The sequence below is a fragment of the Saccostrea cucullata genome, unplaced genomic scaffold, assembly GCF_032062105.1.
Source record: "Saccostrea cucullata isolate Sc308-1 unplaced genomic scaffold, CSIRO_AGI_Scuc_v1 ctg570, whole genome shotgun sequence".
NCBI lineage: Eukaryota > Metazoa > Mollusca > Bivalvia > Ostreida > Ostreidae > Saccostrea > Saccostrea cuccullata.
In genome coordinates, this window is record NW_026933408.1 from 200879 (window position 1) to 226015 (window position 25137).

The 25137-nt window shown below is 31.2% G+C and overlaps 1 protein-coding gene across 1 annotated transcript; it reads left to right on the forward strand.

Annotated features, from left to right (window-relative positions):
- The first annotated feature begins 12280 nt into the window (after nt 1-12280).
- Nucleotides 12281-24895, forward strand: LOC134238218 (sodium/glucose cotransporter 4-like). Its single transcript, XM_062720333.1, has 15 exons — nt 12281-12350; nt 12497-12586; nt 12721-12792; nt 13133-13237; nt 14212-14271; nt 14345-14449; nt 16620-16725; nt 16885-16965; nt 19250-19464; nt 19690-19825; nt 19910-20017; nt 21880-22199; nt 22311-22532; nt 22638-22791; nt 24572-24895. The coding sequence occupies exons 2-15, from the start codon at nt 12509-12511 to the stop codon at nt 24778-24780; spliced, it is 1971 nt and encodes a 656-aa protein (XP_062576317.1). The 5' UTR covers nt 12281-12350; nt 12497-12508; the 3' UTR covers nt 24781-24895.
- The last annotated feature ends 242 nt before the right edge of the window (nt 24896-25137 follow it).

Here is a 25137-nt window from a genome sequence, read left to right on the forward strand (position 1 = left end):
TATAGGATGAAATGTGACCAAATAATAGAAAAAAAGAGCCTTGAAACATATGCTAAGAACAAAATATGATATTTCATTTTGGTTGGCAATGGTTGCCAAGGTTTTTATACCACAGAGAGCCTTCAAAGTAACACTCTGTATGTTTAAATCTAATCCTATCTTTTAAAAAAAGCACATTCCTTATAACTAATGATCAATTTTATAAGATGTTGATTTGCTCCAAGTTTTCCCATTTGAAAAAATTCAGATTAGATTTTTTAAATAGAGCGTTGCTATGGAAATAAGCAGAAAATATATGCTTAAAAAACCTGAAAAATATTTTCTTTCCTTGGATACGTACCCTTAAATGTAGATTCCCAAAACTTTTATGATTGATATTAATTAACAGCTAACTTGACTTTTAATTTTGGCTATCATCTAATCTCTAAGTGGATGCAAGAAGTTGGCACACAGGGTTCAATATTGATATAAAGTTCACAAAATCGAACATTTTCCCTTCTTGGTAACCATAGCAACAGTGTTGTTTTATTCATCAAATTTTAGCAATATATGATATTCAACTTCAGTTCTATCAGATAAGTACTATTCAAGCTGAGTCCTTTAATTTGTTTCTTGATTAAATGGCAATTTGATTCTTAATGCAGCGAAAAATAATTCACTTTTAAGCACTGGTACTTTGTTTCCATGGTAACACTGCAAAGTAGCAATTATACCCAATTTTTCTTATGGTTTTGGTGTTGCAAGTTCCTAAGGATGCATATTTGCCAGTCTTGAATTTTCATGTTTTTCCTCAAGACAGTAGCATTAACCCAATCTTAGTTACTGGTTTTGCATGGTTACACTGTGTTACCATGGCAACCATAAAAGTTATTTATAGAATAATATTGCTTATACTTATATATAAGGTAAAACATTTTCATTGTTTTTCTTAAGTGGAATATTTGAGCATGTAACACCTACCATTAGTGAATGAGTGTTTTTCAGCATATTTCAGCATTTTAAATGTATTCCAAATGTACCCTTGGTTACCACTTACTTAGAGATATATTCTAAACAGTTTCTTTGCAGTACAAGTGACATCAAGGTGTCATGTTTTTGTGAGAATGGTTTGTTTGCTTTTTATGAGCCTTACAAACGAAGACAATGTTGTTACCTGCTTTGTCGGCAGGAACCAGTACATACTGATCGTGTAATCTATCTAATTCTTTTTTTTCACTTCTGGTTTATTGAACACAGAAGGATAGATGGTTTTCATTTTGCCCCTCAATCTTTTAATACGTGACTTTAACATGGATCTGATACATTTAATCCATTCTGACAAGGTGTCAACGTCTTCTTTTTCATATCTAGCCCATCTTCTGGCGTAATTTTCAACAGAATCCATAATATTTATGAAATTCCGACGCCAGTTAAAGGATTGGGGTTCCCTATATTTAGGACCTTTTAAAATAAGTGATCTAAGGTCCTTATTATGAACTATATTTACGTCACCTGTAATAACGTGTCCAGCAGGACTATAGTTATAGGGCGAAGAAGAACATGAACACGAAGGGGGGTTATTTTTCAGATAGTCGATATCCAAGCCATGTAAAGTGTTTTTGTAATTGAAAAGTTTGGAAGCAATGGTCGATGTATATTTGTAGGAAATACAAGGTGTAGTCTTTAACTTGAAATATGGTGGAATACAAGACTGGACCCTTTTGTGATTAAGAATATTACTTATATTAACCGCGTCAATTCCTTTATTGGCATATTGAAGTTTAAGGAAAAGACGGGTTGTTTTAGCTGCATTTTCTTCCGTGAAACGTGCGGGTTTAAAAAGCCTATGATATGCAATATCCATAATCACAGATCCGAGCCTATATTCAGGTGACGAGGAATCTAAAATTGGATGTTCCTTGGCCTTTTCAAGAAGACTATTTAAAAGTTTCAAAGGGACAGAGTAAAGTTTTCTTCGAATATGATGTAGACCTAACTGTTGATTTACATAAGGTAGTTATGAATCAAAAGAGACGTCGTGTATTGCAGGTTTATTGTACGAACGATGTCCATGACTACGCTAACGTCTCTGAGTATTGTTAAAAAGTCCTAGACACGTTGTATGAAAATTAACCTGCAAAGATATGTCTTTTATGGTAGTTTTAGTTAGTTTAAGACTTATTCAAGGTATTGAAATAAAAAAAAAATATCAGTTTGACAGAAAATTCTGAAAGTACGGACCTACCTTAAGAAAAGTTTAATCTCCACTATGTTTCAAAAACACATCTTGTTGTGATTGCATTTGTATTTGTTGCATTATTATTCTAAATAAACGCTTTTGTGCATGTGTGTTGAGTTGATGTGATGTTTTGTTGATTTTTCGATGTGATTATCTCTTTTTAAACTTTTATACTACATAGTGAATGATAGCAATATTATTCTGGTTGAATTTTTCCTTGCTCTGAAACCTGTGGGTCGTCGTCAGTAATCTTCAATGTTAAGGACAAATAACACAAACAAACTTTTTTTCCCCAGAAATCAGCAATATTTCTCATAGATTATTATTCAAGTAGTCATCTGAATGATGTTTTCCAATTAAAGTGGGAGAATGTTTTAAAGATTTTGTCTCAATGTCAAAATTGTGCGCAGAATTTTGTATGGAACTAAATAAAAACGACACAAAATCGCATATCTAAAAAAAAATGTAATTTTTCTTATGTTTTAGGGATTGATTATTTGTGCCATTTCCATTCAAAATAAGAAAAAAAAAATACATGTCAATAAGCATAAAATTTTTTGGGTTACATTTTCTTTAGTTAACATTTGTTTAATTTCAAATAGGTCAATTGCAGAATCATTTCTATATTTCTGCTAAGAATTAAATTTAAAGAACTTTAACCATGATAGCTTAGCTAAGTACATTTCATGAAATGTAGTCCTGAAACACTTCCTTAAAGACTCGATCACCTGTTTCCTTGTATGGATCTCTCATCAAGCAAAATACTTCTCCTGAGTTGATTCATTTAGTTTATAACTCATTAAACTAAAATATATAAAGGAAGTTCAATTATTTTTAGATTATATCATATCCTGAAAAATGGTTGAAATATTGACGACTTTGTGTAAAATAACAATAATCAACAACCAAACAAAATATTTAATTGATATACTTAACAAACTTACAAGGCAGTATTGAGGTGGCCGGAGGGGGTGCAAACCCTGCCTTTTTTTGACAAAGTAGTTAATTTAGTGGGACATATCAAGGCAATTTTTACCCCCTCTCCACTTTTTTCTGCCGAAAAGAGAGAGGAACTGAACACCCTCTTTTTGAAGAAATGGATTTTTCTAGTTTGAAAATCATTTTTTTTTATATCTCCCTTCTTCTAATTTGAAAGCGATAATACGTTCCAGCCAATAAATAAATGAATATTCCTTTCGTTACAAATCCAAAAACTCTTAAAATCAGTTTTTTTTTAATAATTACAATTTCATCATGTATGCTTTACTTTCGGATTTTCATTCAGCTCCAATTAAGAAATGAATTTCATTTTGAAAATTCATGAGGATATGAACTACGACGCTTTACGCCAGCATATTTATCATGAAGCGCATTAGCGCTTCATGATAAATATGCCGGTGAGGAGCATTGTAGCTCAAATTCTCATGAATCTTCAAAAATTAAATTCATTTCTTATATTTACATTATTTTCTGATGAGTTACATGTACCACAAGTACGCCTTTTAACTGTCATTTTCATAGCAAAACAGCTTGCACTATAGTTTTGACATCAAGTACGGTATTATGACGTGACAATGGAGATTTTCATGCTCACTAATGGTAGTGCATGAGAAAATGAACAAAATTTTAATCTGTAAAGAATGTTTAAGACAAATACATTGAAATGTAAATATTAAGATATGAAGTATGCGTATACGAGTTTCTATCAAGAATGCTTTACAGTATCAAATAAGCAACACCGGAAATAACAAAAAGATTATTACTTTCACCTGACGGCAAAGCAAGGAGAATGAATACTTATCAGGACCAAAATCATTCCCTTTCAAGTAATGATATTGACAAAGATTTGTAAAAACAAAAGCAACAAATGTATTACTCTAAAATCATATAAATAAATAGGATCCAGTTTTCATGGTTTGAGGAAAAAAACTATGGGTTCATGAGGATCACATTTCGTGGATAAGGAATTGATGAGTAGCTAATACTAGCTATTTTGTATGATATTTTACATTTCATGGTGGACACGAATTTATGGGTCTCTTTAAATATCGAAATGAGCAAAAATAATCCCCCGAAAATTAGTGATTTTGTTACATTAAAGTTTTATCATTCAAAGAATTTAAATATTGTTATAGTTAGTTTTGAATTCTCTGAATTCTAAAACTCTAATTTCACAATTTCACAGTAACAATTTCACCGTAATCTGTTTTCATAAGAATAGCTAGACACACACACGCCCCATCAGAATATGAATATATGAATAGGAATACCCAGCAATCTGTTAATGTTAAATTTCGTCTGGACTATAAAATGATAAGGCCTATGCGACACATGAAGCTGTAAAGTAATTTAGCAACACAAGATAATTCCATTGAGGATATTATTAAAGAAATTCTTTTTTGATTTGCTAATAGATCTCAGAAACAATGATTCAAGACTTGTAATGTTGTATTTCAGCTATCATATTGAAATCTTATGAATAGACACAGGGTACCAAAACATAGTTAGTATTCCAAAAGTAGGATTTATACGAAAAATAATCATTTTAGTCTATGGTAATTAAAAGCAAATAAAGTTATAACCAGTCTGAAAAAAGAAAATCTATTTCTCATTTTCATGAAAGCATTATGCACTCGTTGCATTAATATGTTAAATAAACGCTATTGGGCATGTGTATTGAGTTGATATTGCGCATGTATCTTGAGTTGATGTAATGTTTTAATGATTCTCCGATGTGACTAACTCTTTTTTTTTAAATTATATTACGTGGTAAATTATATATGTAGCAATATTGGTTCACCGGGGTTTATCTTCTGGGGGTGTTTTCTCCAGATTTGAAACCTGTCAGTGGTCAGTATTTTTGTATTAATTTGTAGTATTAAATATCAATTCATAATAATAAGAATAAATAACACAAAGAATTTTTTTCAGAAAATCAGCAATATTCCTCATAGAAATGTATCTAGATATGTAACCCAAATGATATTAAAGTAGGAGAAATTTTAAAGATTTTTCACAATGTAAAAAAAATACGTTGTATAGGATTTTATAGAAATCGATACAAAGTGGCATATCTAAGAACTAAAAAAGCTAAAAATTCTTTATATTTTAGGAATTGATTATTTATGTCATTTCCATTCAATATCAGTAAACAATATACATGTATATCAATTCATGTATAAACTTTTTGTTTGTTTTATGTATCAAGTTTACAGACAAGTTTAGAAAATACAAACTTAAAAGCTGAACACTTCTAAACAAGTCATTGTCTATCATATTTTTTGTTCATCGCCGCTCTATAAAAGCCACAGTCCTCTTAAATAAAAATAAATAATACAACAAACTTTTACCTACTAAAATTCTTAAAATAACAGCATCAGTCATATATATATATATATATATATATATATATATATATATATATATATATATATATATATATATATATATATATATATATATATATATATATAAGTAAAATGAATGTTTCATTTTTCATTCAAAATTTCACAGTAATGGGATTTTAAGTGAAAAGAAAGATAAGAAATTGCATATGTTAAAAAGGTTGGTTCAAGGGGATTTTTTTTCTCTAATAAGAAATTTCGATAAAAAATTCAAATACTAAGTTGGTATTCATTTGACATAATTCATTAAAAATGATAATTGGATAGCGTGATGACATTTTTATAATAAGATATATAGAAATAACGAACAGTTTTCAAGCTCAAAGTCCAAAAAACAATACAAAATAGGAGCAGAGCATACATAGACCTCTAAAACATCAGAGGTGAGATCAGGTGACATGTGGGCACCCCCTGCCGGCCAGTGTAAAGACGAATAATGACCCCCATCGAATAATGACCGGGGGGTCATTTTTCAACGACAAAAAATGACCCCCACCCGTAGAAAAAAATCATTTTTTGTAGAAAAAGGGTCCTAGGGGGTCATTATTTTATATGTTAGTCCTATAAAATAATGACCCCCATTGAAAAACGACCCCCTTTAAAGTGATTCAAAATATACACTCTTTGATATCTTTTTTACAGCGAAACTTATTTTTACATTTTCTGTAACCAGAAAAATACAAAAAGTCGTATGAAATAATTAAGAGATTCACGTAGTCTTTCAATGCTAAAATTGTGTTTGAAAAGAGATTCTTTAATTGTCAAGTAAATAAAATTTCTTTTTAATATTCCTCCTTATAATGTTTGCTTAAAGAATGATATTCCACTTGTTTTTAGAAATCAAACCATGCAAAAATCAGGTTTAAATACTCTTTAATAGAAAAAAATTAAATTTTCCGTCATTTCAACTTTTAGTTTCTTTAAATTTGGCAAATTCTATTTGACAATGAAAGAGGAGAACCCCCCCCCCCCCCCCAAAAAAAAAAAAAAAGAACATTACGTTAAATCAAAACAAAAAAATAATAATAAATGAAAATCAAAAATACAAATAAAACTCTATACCTTTCAATAATTCTGAAAGAGGCTTTAGATAAAATATTGAAATGAAGTTAAGCCTTCACACAGTACTATCATATCATAATTTACTTCGCCATGATTAAAGCATACTTTAAATGTTGTTGGAGGTTTACTTGAAAGTATTGTGGCAAAGTAACAGTTAAAAATTAGTAGAATAGTAGATTATTTTTAGCTTATTTTTAATTCCTTCTTATAGAAAAATAAAGGTATGGTGGTTTTTTTTTGCTTTTGTTCAATATCGATTTCCTCCTAAATAAGAAAGGGGGTGGGGTAAGGATAAGCCCTAAAAATATGCTCTGTAAAGCTATGGGCTAGTGTAAAATACACAGTCATTCTAATGCAAAAACTATACATGTAGACATAAACTTTTGATTTAGCACACAGTATTCATTACATTTCTTTTAACGTAGAGCATTTTTCGTATGACATCATAACTGGTAAATGTGTTAAACCTGTGCTAACCCATTCATAATTAATTCAATGCAACTTTTTCCCGTACTTGACAGCTTCAATAAAAATGGTAGAAAATATTGCATTTTGAAATTCACAGAATTCAATCATACCAACATAATCTTAATTCAATTCATATATTTTTTGGTTTATAATGCTTGATGGCAATATATTTCTGGAATAAGAGAAAATATGTAGGCACCTTTTATTTACTAGATCTAGACCTGAAGTTGACAAACCCAAGACTATCTAGTGTAATGAAATTACAATGTACATACAACTTTCGTAATAATTTGAATGGTATGTAACCATTTTGAAGGAATGCATAAATCGTAAGAAATCTTTAGTTGCCAGCTATATAGTGTAATATCTTGATGAAATGTGTCTGAGTCAAAGATGTACGTGTTGTTGATCGTTTGATCGTGTGTACATTTTTGTGATATCTATAATGAAATGATGTGCATTCGTTTTAACAATTATTTGTTACCTATTCATATTCTTGGTGTTTGATTAGAATTTTTCTATTAAATATGATCTTTTTAAAGTAAAAGTACAATTTCTGATAAATATTTAACCTGAAAGTAACCCCAAACAATCATTTAATTATAAAAACCCGTGTAAGTGCAAAAAGGTCAAGAATATGAGTATCGGTAAATAGCCTATCTTTCATTAGTTAGAGGGGAAAAGTATATATTTTAATCATTTTTTGTAATCATTTGGCTATGTTCTTCATCATATTGAAGATTGAAAACATTGTGACAAAGACTTCTAAAAAATATTTACAAATATAGGGTGCATAATTGACTAAAAATAATAGAGTTCATTTGACTATTTTTTTTTAATGGTAGACTTATCTTTTATGTTAATTGAATAAAAAAGAAATTATTCTTGATAAAATATTGTTTAATATTATTCAGTTAAAAAAGTTTATAAACGACGATGTTTGGAGAAGTATTTTTGTGATTTTTCATATTCCCTTTATGACAAGTACCCCTAAAAATATTTGAAAATGTGAAGTCGCAGTATGTAAATCCCATACCAAGTTTCACAGCCTGTTCTAGATTAAAAAACAAGGAAACATATCATGATATCTTAACTGATTGATAAGCAAGTACTAATTTATCATTTTGAAAAGTTTGAAAATCTTGTGACAAAGACTTTTCCGACATAGGTTCTACTTTAATTCTTGTTTTACTCCACCCTTTTACTCAATTCTGAGTATATTTTTCAGAGAATTTAATATGAAAATCAGAATAAACATTTTCATCGTTGTAACGTGTTCTTTATAATGTATATTAATATGAAAAGTTAATTAAAGACCATTTCTTTTTATGTCCCCGTAATCGAAGATTCGAGGGTATATAGTTTTATCGTGTTCGTCTGTATGTCCGTCTGTCTATCTGGCGGTTGGTTTGTCCGCAAAAACCTTAACCTTTACCATAACTTTTCATTTATTGGAGCTATGACTTTCATATTTAATATGTATATTCTTTGTGACAAGACCTTACTTTGGGTACCACCAAATTTGACCTTTTGACCTTTACCTTGGAGTTTGTCCCATTTTACACAAAAATGCCAAATTTTTACTTTGGCCATAATTTTTAAACGGTAGGTACTAGTACTCTCATACTTCAAATATGTAGTTTTTTGGCATTACCTTTCATTGGATACTAAAAACCTTGACCTTTTGACCTTGACCTTGGAGTTTTCCGTACTTATGATTTTTTTTTACCTTGGCCATAACTTTTGAACGGTAAGGGCTAGGGTATTCATACTTCACATATGTAATCCTTGTTACATTAAACATTTTCTTAAGAAATCATCAACTTTGACCTTTGAGTTTGACCTACCTTTCAAAAACTTATCCTTAGCCATTACTTTTGAACAAGTGGTGCTAGGGCTTTCCTATTTTGCAGTTGTATTTCTTGTGAGAAGACCCTACTTTGGGTAACAATATATTTAAATTGCATTTAAGAAAAGTTTAATCTTCGCTATGTTGCCATACAGGGGCATAGCTGTTTCACAAACACATCTTTTTATATATGAGGATTTGCGGATAAGAGATGGATACCTCAAAGCGTAACAGACGGACGGACGGACATCCCGATCACTATATACCCTCCCGCTTTTCAAGCGGAGGATATAATAATATATAATACTGCTGATTTTTTTCTGTCAGTTCGATGATTTGCACCATCAAAAAACAATGTTTACCTAACCCTTAAGGCTTGATAAATCTTTTACTCCTTTAGATTCTGAATCATTGCATTTACCTTAAAATATAGCTATAATTGTATAATGTTATGAGATCAACATATCATCAGTTTATTCCCAATAAGCTCAGGTGAGCATTTTGGCCAATATGCTTTTTTATCCAATTTTTTTTTTGCCCCCTAAAAATTTTAGCTTTAATCTGTGGGGGGTCATTTTTCTACGGGGGTCATTTTTCTTCACGTGGGTTCTGCAAATTTTTAGTGAAGTGACACTTTTTCTACGGGCAAAAGGGTCATTTTTCTACGTCGAATAATGACCGGGGGTCATTTTTCGCTGTCGAAAAATGAACCCCGGTCATTATTCGATGGGGGTCATTATTCGTCTTTACACCGGTCCAACCCGCTGTGTGCTCCTTGTGATGGTTTGGAAATAACGAAAACATTCGTCGGCAATTCAGTATGTATGGCCTAACAATTAGTATGAAAAACGTCACTCGGCATGATTATTTTTAATTATTTATAATTTTATTTGCTGACAAGGGCATTGCATCGACCATAGAACTTACGAAATGATGACTTTAAAAGAGACTATTGATATTCTTATGTCATCAACTTGTTTGTCAATAATTTACCTCGTTTTAGAGATTGTACATACGTAGAGCATGTTCATACGTAGAGAATCAAATGAGACATATGAACACCGTATGCAGGTGATGAAGGTATGTTGCTGCATAAGTAAAGCAATTGAAAAGTTAAAGTGAGCGTTTATCATAGAGCTTGGTTTTTAGATAACCATTAACGTCTTCTTCAAGTAAAATATCCAAATACGAAACAGGTGTTTTAAACTCTGTGTTATCCTTATCTCCAGCTAATCGGGATATATCGTAACGAAATAAGAATGGAAATAACAATTGTTAATTGACAACACGCCGTCTGATATATAAATATCAAGCTGAAGGCCACCGCAAGTTTTTTCTTCTTTTCACGTATAATGTTTTAGACAAATTCTGCTTCATATGAATACAAAAATAAGTCTGCTTATAACAGTTGACAATTGGTACCCATGGGAATTCCAATAGATTTTTGGAAGACCTGAGTACCAAAAACCACATAGATATTGTCAATCAGAAACGAAAGCATCTGTTTAATGAAACTTCATAGTACTGGTGTTTACAATCAGAATTTTTTTTTTAACAAAATATTTTTCCAAATGACCAATGACAAGGTAAAAAAATACGAGTTCCATTTTTATTGAAAAAGCAGCTGTAAACGATATCAAAAACCCTGGACCTTGATTTATCGTGGGGAATGGTGGTGTATAAAGTTGAAAAGTCGTAATTCTTTAAGCTTAGGGAGTAGAAGAAAGCTTTCTTCTTTTAATTTAATGAAGAGCAATTGATTTTTCATCATTTTTGAATTCAATTTAAAATACAAAGGATGTATATTCATTGACTTCTTTCTCAAGGAATCTTTTTCCTTTTAACATTTTTCGTACAAACATATCTACCATGTTCAATTCTCAGTTCATGTGCAATTATTCAAAGTTTACACAACACTTTCCTCTGTTCAAGAGATTTAAAGGCATGGCAAAGATATCCTTAGAAATGTATTAAAGTTTTCAAATGTTTGATCTTCATCAGGGTTTTTTAAGCTTTTAAGCTAGTATTAGTAAAATGATTTTTGATCAGTAATGTTCTATTCTAGACCTGAGAAACTTGCTTAGAGCCTCGAGTACCTGTTTCCTTGTATAGACATATTAAGCAAGACACTTGGTCGATTCATTTAGTTTATAACTCATTGGAAAAAATAAGTATGTATCAAGGAAATTCAATGATCTTCAGATTATATCATATCCTCAAAAATACTCTCCATCAAATTTTGCGAACCCCTGAATATGGCTATAATATTGCCGACTCAGCGAAAACATATGTGAATGATGTATAAACCTTTTATTAAAATTTTGTCTTGCTATTTTTGTAACTTCGTATTCAAAATAGATGAATGAATCCTTGTTTGGAGTTTGATTCTTATTCATTAAATGATGCATGAAAACCCTGTGAATAAAATGGTCAATTAGTAACAAAATAAAATGAAATTCATACACTGTAAACTTTAGCCAAGAATTACTTCACACTTTACTTGCCGCTGTTTATTATACAATTATGGACTCTTTTGGTGTTGAATATATACATGTATACGCCCGTTCCTCAATTTGTTTGCACACACCGTTGTAGTTATGAGACTATATCTTTAAAAAAATGATTCATTGCTTAATTACATTCAACTATCCTATTATGACGTCATCTTGTGCTATATGATATTTTCTTTAATTTTTAATATTTCTTGCTTTAGGTATAATGTACAGATAGTTTTAAAGAATATTAGTTGAGTGAAGGGGAAAATTGCAAGAAACTTTTTTTTTTAGAAATTTATTTTTTTATCTTAAGTGTAAAATATTTCAAACTAAGTTTATATATATTATAGCAAAATGTTAAAGATAACGGCGTCTGTGGAGTAATCGATAACGCGTCGGACTGACAATCTCGAGATCGATCCCCGGCATGGGCTTCGTAGTATTTCCTTCAGAAATGGAGGCCGTGCACTATTTCTGCATACTATGCTTACGCTATATAAATCCTAAGAACACTATGCGATAATATTTGGGTGTGGGTTATATTGAGACAAACTGACAGGAAGCATAATAAAGTGATATAGCTGCTTTTAATTCAAAGTGCAATATAAATTTAATTTATTTCTAAAAGTACATTGTTTGATATTCTTTTGATCTTTAATTCTTGTGGATATATATGTTAAATAAATTATTTTCTCATAAAGCATACAATGTAAAAAGTCTAAATAGGTGTATCAAATAATATTCAACTTATGTTGTTAAATTCTTTATACTTAGAGTATCAGGCCACACAGATATCATCTGATCTGTCACAATCTCTGCAGGGTTTATGATTTAAATGGACACATAATTGTTGGGTAGGTAAAGGCTTACTGAGAATGCATGTTCTGACATATACAACAAAGATAAAAGATTACGTAGAACGAAAAAAGTCAACATTGATCAGAATACCGATAATTATGCCGGTTTTTCACTTGTCTACTACAGTGTATATCATTTTCAGAAAGATAAGATCATGGCAGAAAAACTGTTTTTAGAGGACTATGCTACTATCGGGGTCTATTTTTTTATTGTTCTAGCCGTCGGATTATGGGTATGGTAACATTTACTTTTTTATTAATCTATATTGTAAGAGAATTGTTTTCATCATCAAGATTAAAATTTCGTTAAAGTTCAGAGTAGATACAAAATTTCAAACAATGTGAAATAGGTGTTCTTTTATTTCAGTCGACATTTAGACCTAACAAGGGTAATGCCAAGGGTTACTTTCTAGCTGGGAAAAACATGCACTGGATACCAGTATGAACTAACTTTATTGTATTAATCCTGCAGACAGTTATTACCAGTTATAACATGATTTATGTTTCATCTATGCAGAATGCACTGGATATCTGAATTGCAATGTTAATACTGAATGGTTTTTTAGGTTAAAAAAAAATGACTATTCAAAATCAACGATTTCCCTTCTTTCATTTAATTCTTGTTAGGTGTCATTTTTGTGTACATAGTTTGTGTTTTTTTTTTCATCTCAATGATGACGTAAGATGTAATTTTGTATTTGCACAAATGTTGTAATTATAATTATTATTGTAATTATAATTAATTGTCTGATGTTGTTTGTTTTTGGTGCGCTGGTTAGATTGGGGCCTCTATCTATGCCAGTAACATAGGAGCTCCGATGTTCATTGGGCTCGCTGGTTCCGCAGCAGGCTCTGGTATCGCCGTAACTATATACGAATGGCATGTAAGTTATCATTGTCCTTATCTTGTTTACATATTTTAGATCGATTTTGAAGATATGCATATCAGTTAATTCGGATTTTTTTAAAGGTAACAACGTTAGTTCTCCTTTTGGGATGTATTTCTCGGTTAATGTTATAGAACAATATTATTTTCTGCATACTGTAAACGTATCAAAGAACTATATACGATATATACATTGTTTTGCCTCCGCAAAAGTTATATTTCAAAACTTTTTTTTAAAATGTGCTAAATTGTTTAGTTAGTACATGAATTCTAAATTAACAAAATATATTGCACTTTCAAAGTAGGTTATTGACAATTTCTGTTTCTATGACATCACAAACAATTCGGATTTTACATGTATGTTATTTTTCAGCAAGAGAAAAAATAGACAAGTTTGTTTTTTTTTTTACTATAAGATAAAAAGAGCACAGACCTGCTCCAGAATAATGTTTTAATATTTTATTGAAATTATTATTCTACACATTATATCAAAATATTGATCAGCAGACCTGCGCTCGGTGACTTTTACTTAAAAGATCTACTTCATATAATCTTTTTATCTGAATAAATCATGAAATTTTTAAAGTTGCATCATTTTCAGTCGTCATATCTAACATATGACGTCATGGTTTATGAAAATATTAAGTGCTTTGAAGTGTGTGATTATATCCCCTGTTTTGAACATAATTAGTTATTTTTCCATCAAAGTTTGATTTTGGGGGCAAAAATTGGTCATTTCTGAATATAGTCTCTTGGCTGTGTATTTCTTTTTAGGTAAATCAAGTGCAGATGGCTTGCACATTAACAAATAGATACAGAATTAAGAAAATGGCTATTTCAAACCTACGCTAACTTAATCAAAAATTAATTTAAGCCAAATATCGTACACACTGAATATACACTTTTCAGTATATCACAATAATTTCTTTAGTTGCCTGGTTATCGTAACATCAATCGGATTTTTTTTTACAGGCGGTGTTTTTCCTGATTTTGTTAGGTTGGGTGTTTCTTCCAGTGTATGTTGCATGTGGGGTAAGTGTTTGGAATTCAAACTTTTTATCAAATTAATTTAAAAAGGATGTGTTTAACGTAACTCTTTACATAGGCATACACAATACCGGAATGGGTAAAGAAGCGCTTTGGTGGAAGACGACTGCGCATGTATGTCTCGTTCCTCGCCCTGATTGGATACATCCTCTGCAACATATCGGTTAGCAAAATAAATCAATTGTCATTTGGCTAATAATAGACAGCATGTTTCTTCCTTTAAAGTACTAACTTTCAAAATGAGAAAAATAACCATGCATATTTTATGAAACACTCCTCTCTATTCTTAATATAATGAATTCTTTGCCCAATATGAATTTAAACTTGATCACTTCAAAGGGAAATGCTACAAGCAAGTTTTAAAAGCGTTAATGGTAGACATTCCCTATTGTAAAACCGAAGTCAGCTGAGTGAAGAATTTAATTTAAATATGTTAATTGCAGCATGCATAGTAAGGCCTTAATCATAAGTGATACCATGGTGTAATGTTTAATGTTGAATGTTTAGTAAATAAAGAACTGATCACTGAAATTATTTGCTCCCAAAGCTTGAATTTGATCATTCACCATGAATAATATATTAAATGCAGCATCTAAATCATGATCACAATATGTATCGCATGATGCCATTTCTGTGAAAGATAAGTCAAAGTAGGCAATTTAATTACCTGGAAATAAACAGTGAGGCAATCACCCAGAAAGCATAATAAAAGACACAGTCAACTTGTTGTATACATCCCAAATTATAACTTCTACGCAAGACTGGCCAATGTAACGAAAAAAATGTTTTTGAATAGTCTTAATTCATGCATAACCTCAAGACTTCTATTTTTAACTATATCCTCCACCCTTCTTCCAATTTACCCATCTGGAATTCTAACGAAATAATTGATAGTAAGTGTTGAATTCTGGGTAAGAAGTTATTCCTGGTAAATTGTTTACTCTACTGCAGAGACAGTATCTCAGATTGCTGTAAAACGTAAGGCTTTCAACAACAAAAATTGCCAAGGTGTACCCACGCTGCTCAGACAGACGTCTTTTAACCCTCACAACTTTTTTTGTTTTAACCTTTAATTTATACCAGCTTCAACATATTCTAAAAGTGATGGAAATCAAATGTTGATTCTAAAAATACTCCATAGAAATTTAAGAAAATGTCTTTAATTACATTTTGTTTTTCAAAGATTAGTAGCATAAAGCGTATGACTTCTCTACACTTTGTACAACAAAATGATTTTGTTTCAAATCATTCTGATTCTACATGCGAACGTTCTGAAGTTGATATTAAAGGATGCTTTCTCAGAGTTCCTCATTTACAACATCTGTGTAGTCTTGGGAGACCAAGTGTTCCAACAAATTTATGGAATTCCGATGGGAATTAATTCTGCTCCTTACTAAGCCAACCTATTTTTGTATTCCCATGGAGCAGAATTCAGTCAACACCTTTAACATTAGGTAAAAATAAACTTGCTGTTGCCTTTCTCTCGACACTCACATATATAAACAATCAATTAAGGATGGTAACTTCCATTCATATGTCGATTCGATATATCCCAGGAACCCCAGAATAAGAGACACCACAGGGTCTACCATATCTATTTCACATTCGGATTATTGACTTTAGACGGTAGGGGCCAACTAACTTAACGACATGACAAACCTTTTCCTCATCAACGTTCCTTATTTATGCAGAAGTATCCTGCTGTCACTTGCATATGGTGTTTATGCCTTCCAACTTATTCAATACCCAAGATCATGCTCAGAATAAAAGAAATGAAAATTAAACAGGCTACAGATAAAAACGTTCATATAACAGGAATTTGAACAACCTCGTTTAAAGTTAGAATTTTTAACTTCAATGTTCATGTTTCGTTATAACGACTATGTTAGCAAGCATTAACTATCATTAGGATTTAATATTCAATAACAGTTGTTAGGCTTTTGTTTTAATACTTAATTTCCCTACGAAACCATTCAAAAAATAGAAATCATGTTTGGTTATAAAGCTATGTTAGAATTAACCATTAGGATGTAATATTCAATACAATTGAGGACGCTTACTTCGAAACCATAAAAAAATAAAAATCGTAATTTCACCTCTTGATCAAGTACAGGGTCAGTGTTTTATATTCTGTTCACAGATTTGCTTTGTTTGAGTTTTTTTAGATCATTTTTTTTTTATTGTCACTCTATTTCTAATCTAAAATTTGGAAAATGCTTCACTGATTACATATAAAAAGGTATCTACAATTTGTACATAACAAGAAAAATAATTAATGTTCACTATGTTCAATTGTTATTTGTGCTGATATTTTGTCATCCGTTATTTTATAGGGCGAAATATATACAGGGGCCATATTTCTTCAGCAGATGTTAGACTGGAATATTTACCTATGTGTTAGCATTATTTTGGGAATAACTGCAATTTATACAACTGTTGGTATGTATATTCCCGATAATTCTGAAAACATGAGCTAGTTCAGTTGTTCATTTCTTCTTTACTCTTCGATATTGCATAATCAAAATTATTAAGAAACAGAATAATACTTGTCGGTAGATTTGACAATAGTGACTATGAACATAATTTTTCATTTTTCAGGTGGATTGGCTTCAGTTATCTACACAGACACATTACAGACGGTTGTACTCGTAATCGGTGCCACCATTTTGTTTTTGATGTGTTAGTATCAATCATGAATGTGTTTTGTTTACCTTTGTTATATTTATTTAAATATTCCTCATCATTGTAATGATTTTATGTTGAGTTTCACAATTATACAAGAGACATTCATCACACACAATTATCAATAAACAGTGTTCACTGTTTTGGAAGAAGGAAGTTAACAAGTTGTTTGATCAGTTTGAATTCCTTATTTTTGAGGCTTGTCACGGGTGCATTGTTTTATGTTGGAGGCATACCATGCTTGATTATTTAAATCATTGTTTGTTTTATGGACTTTAGATTGAAGTATTGCCAAATTTAATTATTTAGATCATTCTGACGACCACAGTTAAAGTGGCTAACAATTCCTTAATATTGTAATGATTTTAAGTTGAGTTTTATTTATGAAGGTGCAAAACTTCAAGATTAACATTTGAAGTTGAGGTCAGATGGCTGAAAAAAAAACATTAACCAAGGAAGTTCGGCAACTTTTACAAGGAATTCTTATTTTTGAGGGCTGTTCAAAAAATATTGTTTCATGTTGGAGGCATACCGTACAGATATCATGTTTATTTAAATCATTCTTTTGCATTTTTGGTCAGGCGGAATGAATGGTATAACAAATTATTTGATCATTTAACGACATAGTTTCATTGTGCAGCTAACATTTTTTAGGTTGACTGCATTAAAAAATTGGATAAAGAAGGTGCAAAACTTGAAATTAAGCTTTTGTAAAAATTGTTAATAATCCCAAAGAATTATTCACTGAAATATGTAAAATTTATAAGGCAATGTCTTTTTATAGGGCAGGTATAAATTCTTGATAAAAATTCTTCAGTAAGTCATAACTGTGATATTTGCCAAAAAAATATAACAATTTATATAAGATAAATGTGCAGACCAATAATAGTTATATCGTCAAAAAATATTGATCATTCTGTTCAGTCACTTAATGGAGGAAAGTTATTATTTTGAAATCAATTGAAAATCCTCTTGACAGATTAGATAATCTGTTGTAACTAAATGTTATACAGTATAGCATTAAAGAAAATACGCATCAAAGTACTTTTACCTGCTAATCTTTTTAAAGTTCGAGGGGAAAAAAATGGATTCATTTAATATTGTATACCACTGCTAGAAATCTGTAACCATACGAGGGCTGTTCAATAAATAATGTCCTGAACTGTATGACATACAATACAGATATCGTATGACATTAGGCTGACTTTTTTTTAATCTTTCATGAATATATAACAATTTATGTGATCACTTTTCATCACATAGTTTCAACGTAAGCAGCTGGAAAACAAGGGCTTTTCGAGACATTGCATTAAAAATGAATGGTAAAGAATCGGTATACTAGATTGAAATTAAACGCTTCATTAAAGCTGTTGTAAAAATTGTTAAGAATCCCAAAGAAATATTCACTGAAATGTGTAAAATTTAGGGAAACCAATATCTGTTTTATATCGCCAGATCTTTCGCCTTTTAACTTGTTTCATTTTCCAAACTTGAAAAAAAAACACCTTTCAGAAGGACAAAACGAGTCCAGGAAATCATAAGATATTCCATTTTCCAGTAAACTAGGGGTCATACCCATAAATGAGGTCTAAAAACAATCAGAAATTGGATAAAAACATTTTACGGACATGTGTTTTAATTAAAACAAAATATTAAGTTAAATCATTCAGACTAAATCATTGAAAAGCGTCTTTTGCTTCCGAGCACTGAGTTCATTATTTATTGAACAGCCCTCGTACCTCACTATCCAATTACCATAGGATCCTTTTTTTAAAATATTTATGGAAAACATCTCCCCTGATCTTTAAAAAAAAATTCTAAAGATAACTGTGTTATCAAGCTAAAAATATTATGCCCATCATTCGTTTGATATAGGCTTGTAGCTCTTGCTAATTGTAAATAAGTTCACTACGTCTTTGACGACCGATCGTGACAAAGAGTGTACGTGTTTGTTGTCACAGCCAACAAGGGACGCTTACATCACACCTGATCTCATGTCTACTGTTCTCTTATAGGTCCGTGCTCTGCTCCCGATTTGAATTGTTTCAATTATTTTAGCCTGATTACTGTTAGTTATTTCGATATATCATTTCATTATATTTATCAATCTTTGTGCAAAGTTCTTATTTTCAATGTTTTAGTTATGCTTTTTTTTAATTTTTTATTTATTTATTTTTTTTTTAAATATTTTTTTCATTTTACCCAAGGAAAAAAAGATTTTTTAGGCTTTTAAACCAATAAAAAATAACAAAATATTTATATTGAACAATTATTCGTTTAGCAATAATTGAGGTGGGAGGATACAAAGAAATGGAAACCAAGTTCATGGCTGCCATGTCAAATGAAACCCTTCACAATCAGACCTATTACAAATGCGGGGTTCCCCCGGCGGATTCCCTCCACATCTTCAGAGACCCCGTGACAGGTGACATCCCCTGGACCGGGGCTTTGCTGGGACTGTCCACTCTTGGACTTTATGGATGGGACCAGGACCAGGTATATTAATTGTAAGAACTTGTACCAGAAATAAATCACTAAGACAATGAAACTCTAACTGAAATATGGACTACAAAGAAAAACAATGTGTTATCATTACTAAACAAAGATTACATCAAGCAATAGTGCACGTATTGGATAGCTCAAATAGTTGTATTTAAAAAAAGTGCATTGTGACCTCTCTTTATTTTTTCTTTCTTTTTAATGCTTTCCGGTATTTTGCAGATAATTGTTCAAAGAACTCTGTCTGCTCGAAATATGGTGCATGCAAAGGCAGCAGTATTGCTCGGAGCTGTGCTGAAGCTGACGGGTTTTCTATTGTTCGTCATTCCCGGCATGAACAGTCGTATTCTCTTTACAGGTAAATCCTTGTAAGACCTATTTGACGAAAAATTATCTGCCTATATCATGTATATTACCCTTCAGTTTTCTTCTTTTGTAATAGAGGAAGTCGCTTGTGCTGATCCAGAGAAATGCATGGAATACTGCAATAACAGGAGTGGCTGTACCAATATTGCATATCCACTTATGGTTTTGCGGCTACTTCCCAAAGGTTACTTAACGTTTTATTTTCGGTATTTTTTGGACGTTGAGAGTCACTTTATTCGATATCTATGTGTGTGTATGATGTGTATAACCTTTTGTTTATTTACAACTGTTGTGTTAAATTTGATAAAATCTGTGTTTTTATTGAAAGTCTTGTTATTTATATTCGAGAGCTTAATATTCTTAATATTGTTATTCATATCCTAAAAGTTGAGATTTATATTTGCTAACTGTTATTTAAATTCGGTAACTTGGAGCTCAAAATCTATCCAAACTAAAATTTGTGAACAAATAAATTAAGTGCATTTTTAAAAGAAATGTAAACTAAGAGAGAAAAATATGATGAATTTTGCAGTATTTCAGAATATATATTCATTTTTAATATTTTATTCTGGGTTGCTAAATTGCTGTCCCAATGACACATTTAACTGTATCATTGCAACTAAATATGCTACGAGTTTTCAGAGAAAATGTTTGAATTTAATACTATTCCTTGTGAAGTACCTTTCATGTACTTTGTTTCAGTCGTTGACATGTTCCGAGCATAGTGCCTTTGTTTATTTCAAAGGGGCCAAATGTTTCACATGGGTTTAAATTAAGACTGATTCCTAGTCACGTAAGGGAAGAAACTACATCGTGTTAGAAAAATGCTCTTGTATTTTTATGGAGTTACGGCACTCTACCAGAAGGATATGGAGATAATGAACAGTATTCAATATCAAAGTCCAAAAAACAATGCAAAATAGGAACAGAACAAACACGGACCTCTGAAACATCTTAAATAAATTTTTGTTATCTTCCCCTATAAAAAATTCAAAACTGAAAACATAAACGATAAGATTGTTTGCTGAGTAAAATCCAGACAAATGATTAGTATTCCAACAAAACCTGAACAATTTCTAAGACGAGGTAAATTATTGACAAGGAAGTTTATGAAACAAGAATATCAACAGTCTCGTTTAAAGTCATCATTTCGTCATCATTTTATATGGTCGATACAATGACCTTGTCAGCAAATAAAATTTTATCATTGAGTCAAATGCTGACTGACATTTTTCATACAAATTGTTAGTCTATCATTTATACACTGAATTGACGACGGATTTTTCCGTTATTTATATCATGACAAAAAGCACTCGGTGGGTGTGACCGGTCAGCAGGGGATGCTTACTCCTCCATGGCACCTAATCCCACCTGTGTTTTTTCGGAGGTCCGTGTTTGTTCTGTTCCTATTTTGTATTGTTTTATGGACTTTGATATTGAATACTGTTCATTATCTCCATATCCTTCTATGAAAATCTGTTATTCATAGTCTATAATCTTGTGATATGTATGCAATATACAACTTAAATGACAAGATTACTGCATATTAAGCACTTTTATGTAAGAATTTTGAATTATGAATAAAAAAAACTGGTAGCGTTTCCAAATGCAAATTTTTTTTTCGCACATAAATCACAAAATAATTACATATAAATCACAAAATTATCAAACTGAAAGTTTTAGAATCTGAAGATTTAACTTTTCGTATAAAATTCCAAAAATTTAGAAAATGAATTGATAGATTATAAATATGATAAAGAAGTTGTCGAAAATAAATATAATGTTCTCGAGTACGAACAATAAGTTTCATTAAATATACAGCACATAAATGCACCGGTTTACATGTTATATGCATATGTATCGGCTACAGCTTCAAATAATGATTAGTTCTCAAAAAAAGATACATGCCATATTTAAAGTCATATAATGTGTGTGTAAATAGAGTTTACAGAATTAGTATTTTTATGTTTCTTCTTAGTTTTCTATGGCCGAAATATAAATTTATCCATATTTGCATTTCTATTTATGCTTTCCGGAAATGTTTAGGTCTACGAGGGCTTATGCTTGCTGCCCTGCTGGCTGGATTAATGAGTACACTTACTTCAATACTGAACAGCGCTAGCTCCATCATGACCCTCGATATCTGGCACCAGTTTCGTAAAAAGGCCTCTCAGCATGAGTTGATGATTGTTGGAAGAGTTACTGTCATGATCCTTGTTGGAATCAGTATCCTGTGGTTACCGATTTTACAGCAGACCCAGGGAGGGCGATTCTGGTTTTATATCCAGTCTGTGAGATCATATCTTGTACCTCCTCTGTGTATGATGTTCCTTCTGGGTTTGTTCTGGAAAAGGACCACAGAACAGGTTGAAAATTTAAAGCTTGATTTAATAATGCAGAGAGAATTTAAAGCTGCAGATGAGATTATTCATGTATGTTATTGAATTTGCTTTGATTACCGGTATATTTCATTTCAGGGAGTGTTTTGGGGACTGATGCTAAGCATAGTAGTGGGGTTTGTACGCATGGTTCTAGATTTTACTTTTCCATCCCCTGCATGTGGCAGTGATGATGTGGACCCTAGACCAAAAATCATCTCAAAAGTGGATTTCCTGCATTTTGCAACACTTTTAGCGCTATTTGCAACGATTGCTATGGTTGTCATCAGTTTGTTTACGCAACCTCGCCCTGCAAATAAGGTACATTGTTCTCATTGCTTAAATTGCTTCTCATTACATTGCTTAAAATAAATCCTTCAGTGCACGTTGAATGATAGAGTAAAAATAAATCTTAGTTGTCTTTAGCTCCACCGTCTCACCTGGTGGACAAGGAATGATGATGTACAACCAGAACTCACAGATGACGAGGATGAAGATGTTCACATCTCTGTTCCCTTGAAGGAAGAAGACTCAAAATCTATAGGGATTCAGGAAAACCAGAAACTGACATCTGATGAGGGTAAGATTTATTCAAATGTAGACCATTAGAAAGAATGAAGATATCGACCAGTGACTGTTTTTAAATGAAAACGATAAACAATGCAAATCAATGAACAAAGCAAAAAGACATACCCTCTCCCTGGAAACTCCCGAGTTGAGATCTGGTTCGTAGGAGGGGTAAGTATCCCCTTTCGACCGGTCAAATCCGCCGTCAGCCATGTGTATTACTTACACGAAATATTCCCCGATCAAATTTATTATTATAACAAATACCTATTAATTTGCTTTAAAAATGTTAGTAAAACACACCTAAAGATAGGTTATATATACATGTATGCTAACAAGGATTTTATAATGACCATAGAAATACGAAATGCTAATTTCAACCTAAGTTGTTGAAGTCTCTGTAACAATAATCTATATACGTCAGTATCGGTTTGAATTGAACATGCTCAGAACAAACGCTTGAATATCAAATTAATTGGGAGACAACGCCATATGCAGCTAAAATCGAAATAATACAACATAAATAAGGAAAATTGACGATGGAAAAGCTAAAGTCGTCTCGTTTGTCAAAGACCAGTTGTTGTGATTGTCCTTATCGTCTATAGTCAGTCAAACATTTACATATGATATAGATGTGGCATATCTTCAAAAACAATGTTTAATCATGAATGTTATGCATCTGATCAAAACATTCTGATGCGTCAATTTAAACGGTAGGAAAAATGATGTATGACATTTTTATTACTTTCCTTACGAACTAAAAAACAACAGTCATAATTATATTGATATACCAAACTGTATTATTGAGTTTGTTTCAGTTCACACGAAAATTAATTATTTGATTAGATAAAAGGTGTAAAAATTATTCACAATTTTAAAGTTTATACATCGATATTTGACATTATGTAATTTATCTTTTGTATATTTTTTTCACAATTTAAATATAAAATCAAAGTGAAGAAATATAAAAAAAATCACATTGTGAACAAATATCAGAAACTCGGTAAAACCAAGATGTTCCTCCTTTTCACGAAGAGTGTAAAAAATGCAAAACACTCCCCATTTACATGTAAATATAGTGAGAGTTTAAAAAAAAAACTGACAGAATCTAAAACTAACCAAGTTTGTACATGTTTTGTCCATGTCTTATAATCTTCAATCTCACAATTGCTTAGATATGACGTATCCATATCTCAACTTAGACATGAAAACCTGTCACACTGGGTTACAAAAAGGCAGAGGCAAAGGGAAAATCCAACAAATTCAATAAACAGAAATTTAGTGATTTATTGTTAAAAATATAGAATTTATTTCACTCGTGGGATATTGGATTTTATATTTTTACCATTGTTTGTTATTTGTAAAACATACGCTGTAAATCCTGTCCAACTCGTAAAATGAACTCCATATCGATATCCAAAACATTTTATCTACGTACACATGTTATACTATTTTCGGACTTGTTTTTCAAATTTGGATTCAAAATTCATTTCTGTTGACTGATAGAAAAAAAATTCTTAATACTTTCTTATTAAATGAGGAATCTTAAAAGTTGTGATCTTATTGTTTTATCCTTCGTAAAGCTTAATCAAGAATAAAAATAAATATACATGTTACATGTATATAATTGTTGAAATTAAAATAAAAAAAACAGTAATAGATAATCCCTTTATTCAATAGGAAAAAATACATAGGCTGTTTCGAGCATTTTACACTGATTAATGTTGTCCGATTATCTTAAATTCAAATTTACAAGTTTTTTTTAATTCAAGGTATTGTCTCTGCATTTACAGGTGGTTTTAGAAGACTCTCGATCCTTTGTAAGAATTGGGTCTGTGGAATTGATGAGGATGCTAAACACACCATGACTCGAGAGGAGATAAAAGAATTAAGACAGAAGATGACGTCATTAGAGGAGGCCTCGCGGTGGAGGAAAATTTTAAACATTTCTGCCGTAATCATTGGTGTCTTTACCGTTTTCTTATTGATATTTTTTCATTAGACAGTACTGTAAATGAGATCTGGAGATTCTTACCGATGTTTTACGCAAAGAGAGATAAGCATATTTGTGATCGACTCTGTAGCCATTACCTTGCATTAAAAAAAATCAAAAATAACTTTTTTAGGCTTAATATAGTAGCTCACATGAATCATTTCAGTGGACTATTTTTAAAAATGCTAGCTGAAGACGTTATTTCGTATGACCTTTAATGACTGTTATTTTTTAAAAGAAAATTTATATTATATAACTGATAGGTAACAACCAGAAGCAGGCTCTACTCGCCTCTAAAATAGAACATTCAAATTTAATCCAACTGATACCATCACTTAGTTCTAGTGTACTCTCGAATCTGTTTCT

Bases quoted from the DNA above. Each gene is read 5' to 3' on its own strand.
- LOC134238218 (XM_062720333.1), top strand. From the start codon at position 12,509: ATGGCAGAAAAACTGTTTTTAGAGGACTATGCTACTATCGGGGTCTAT. The intron at 14,450-16,619 runs GTTAGCAAAATA...GTTATTTTATAG, and splicing joins ACATCCTCTGCAACATATCG to GGCGAAATATATACAGGGGC. The intron at 19,826-19,909 runs GTAAATCCTTGT...CTTTTGTAATAG, and splicing joins CAGTCGTATTCTCTTTACAG to AGGAAGTCGCTTGTGCTGAT.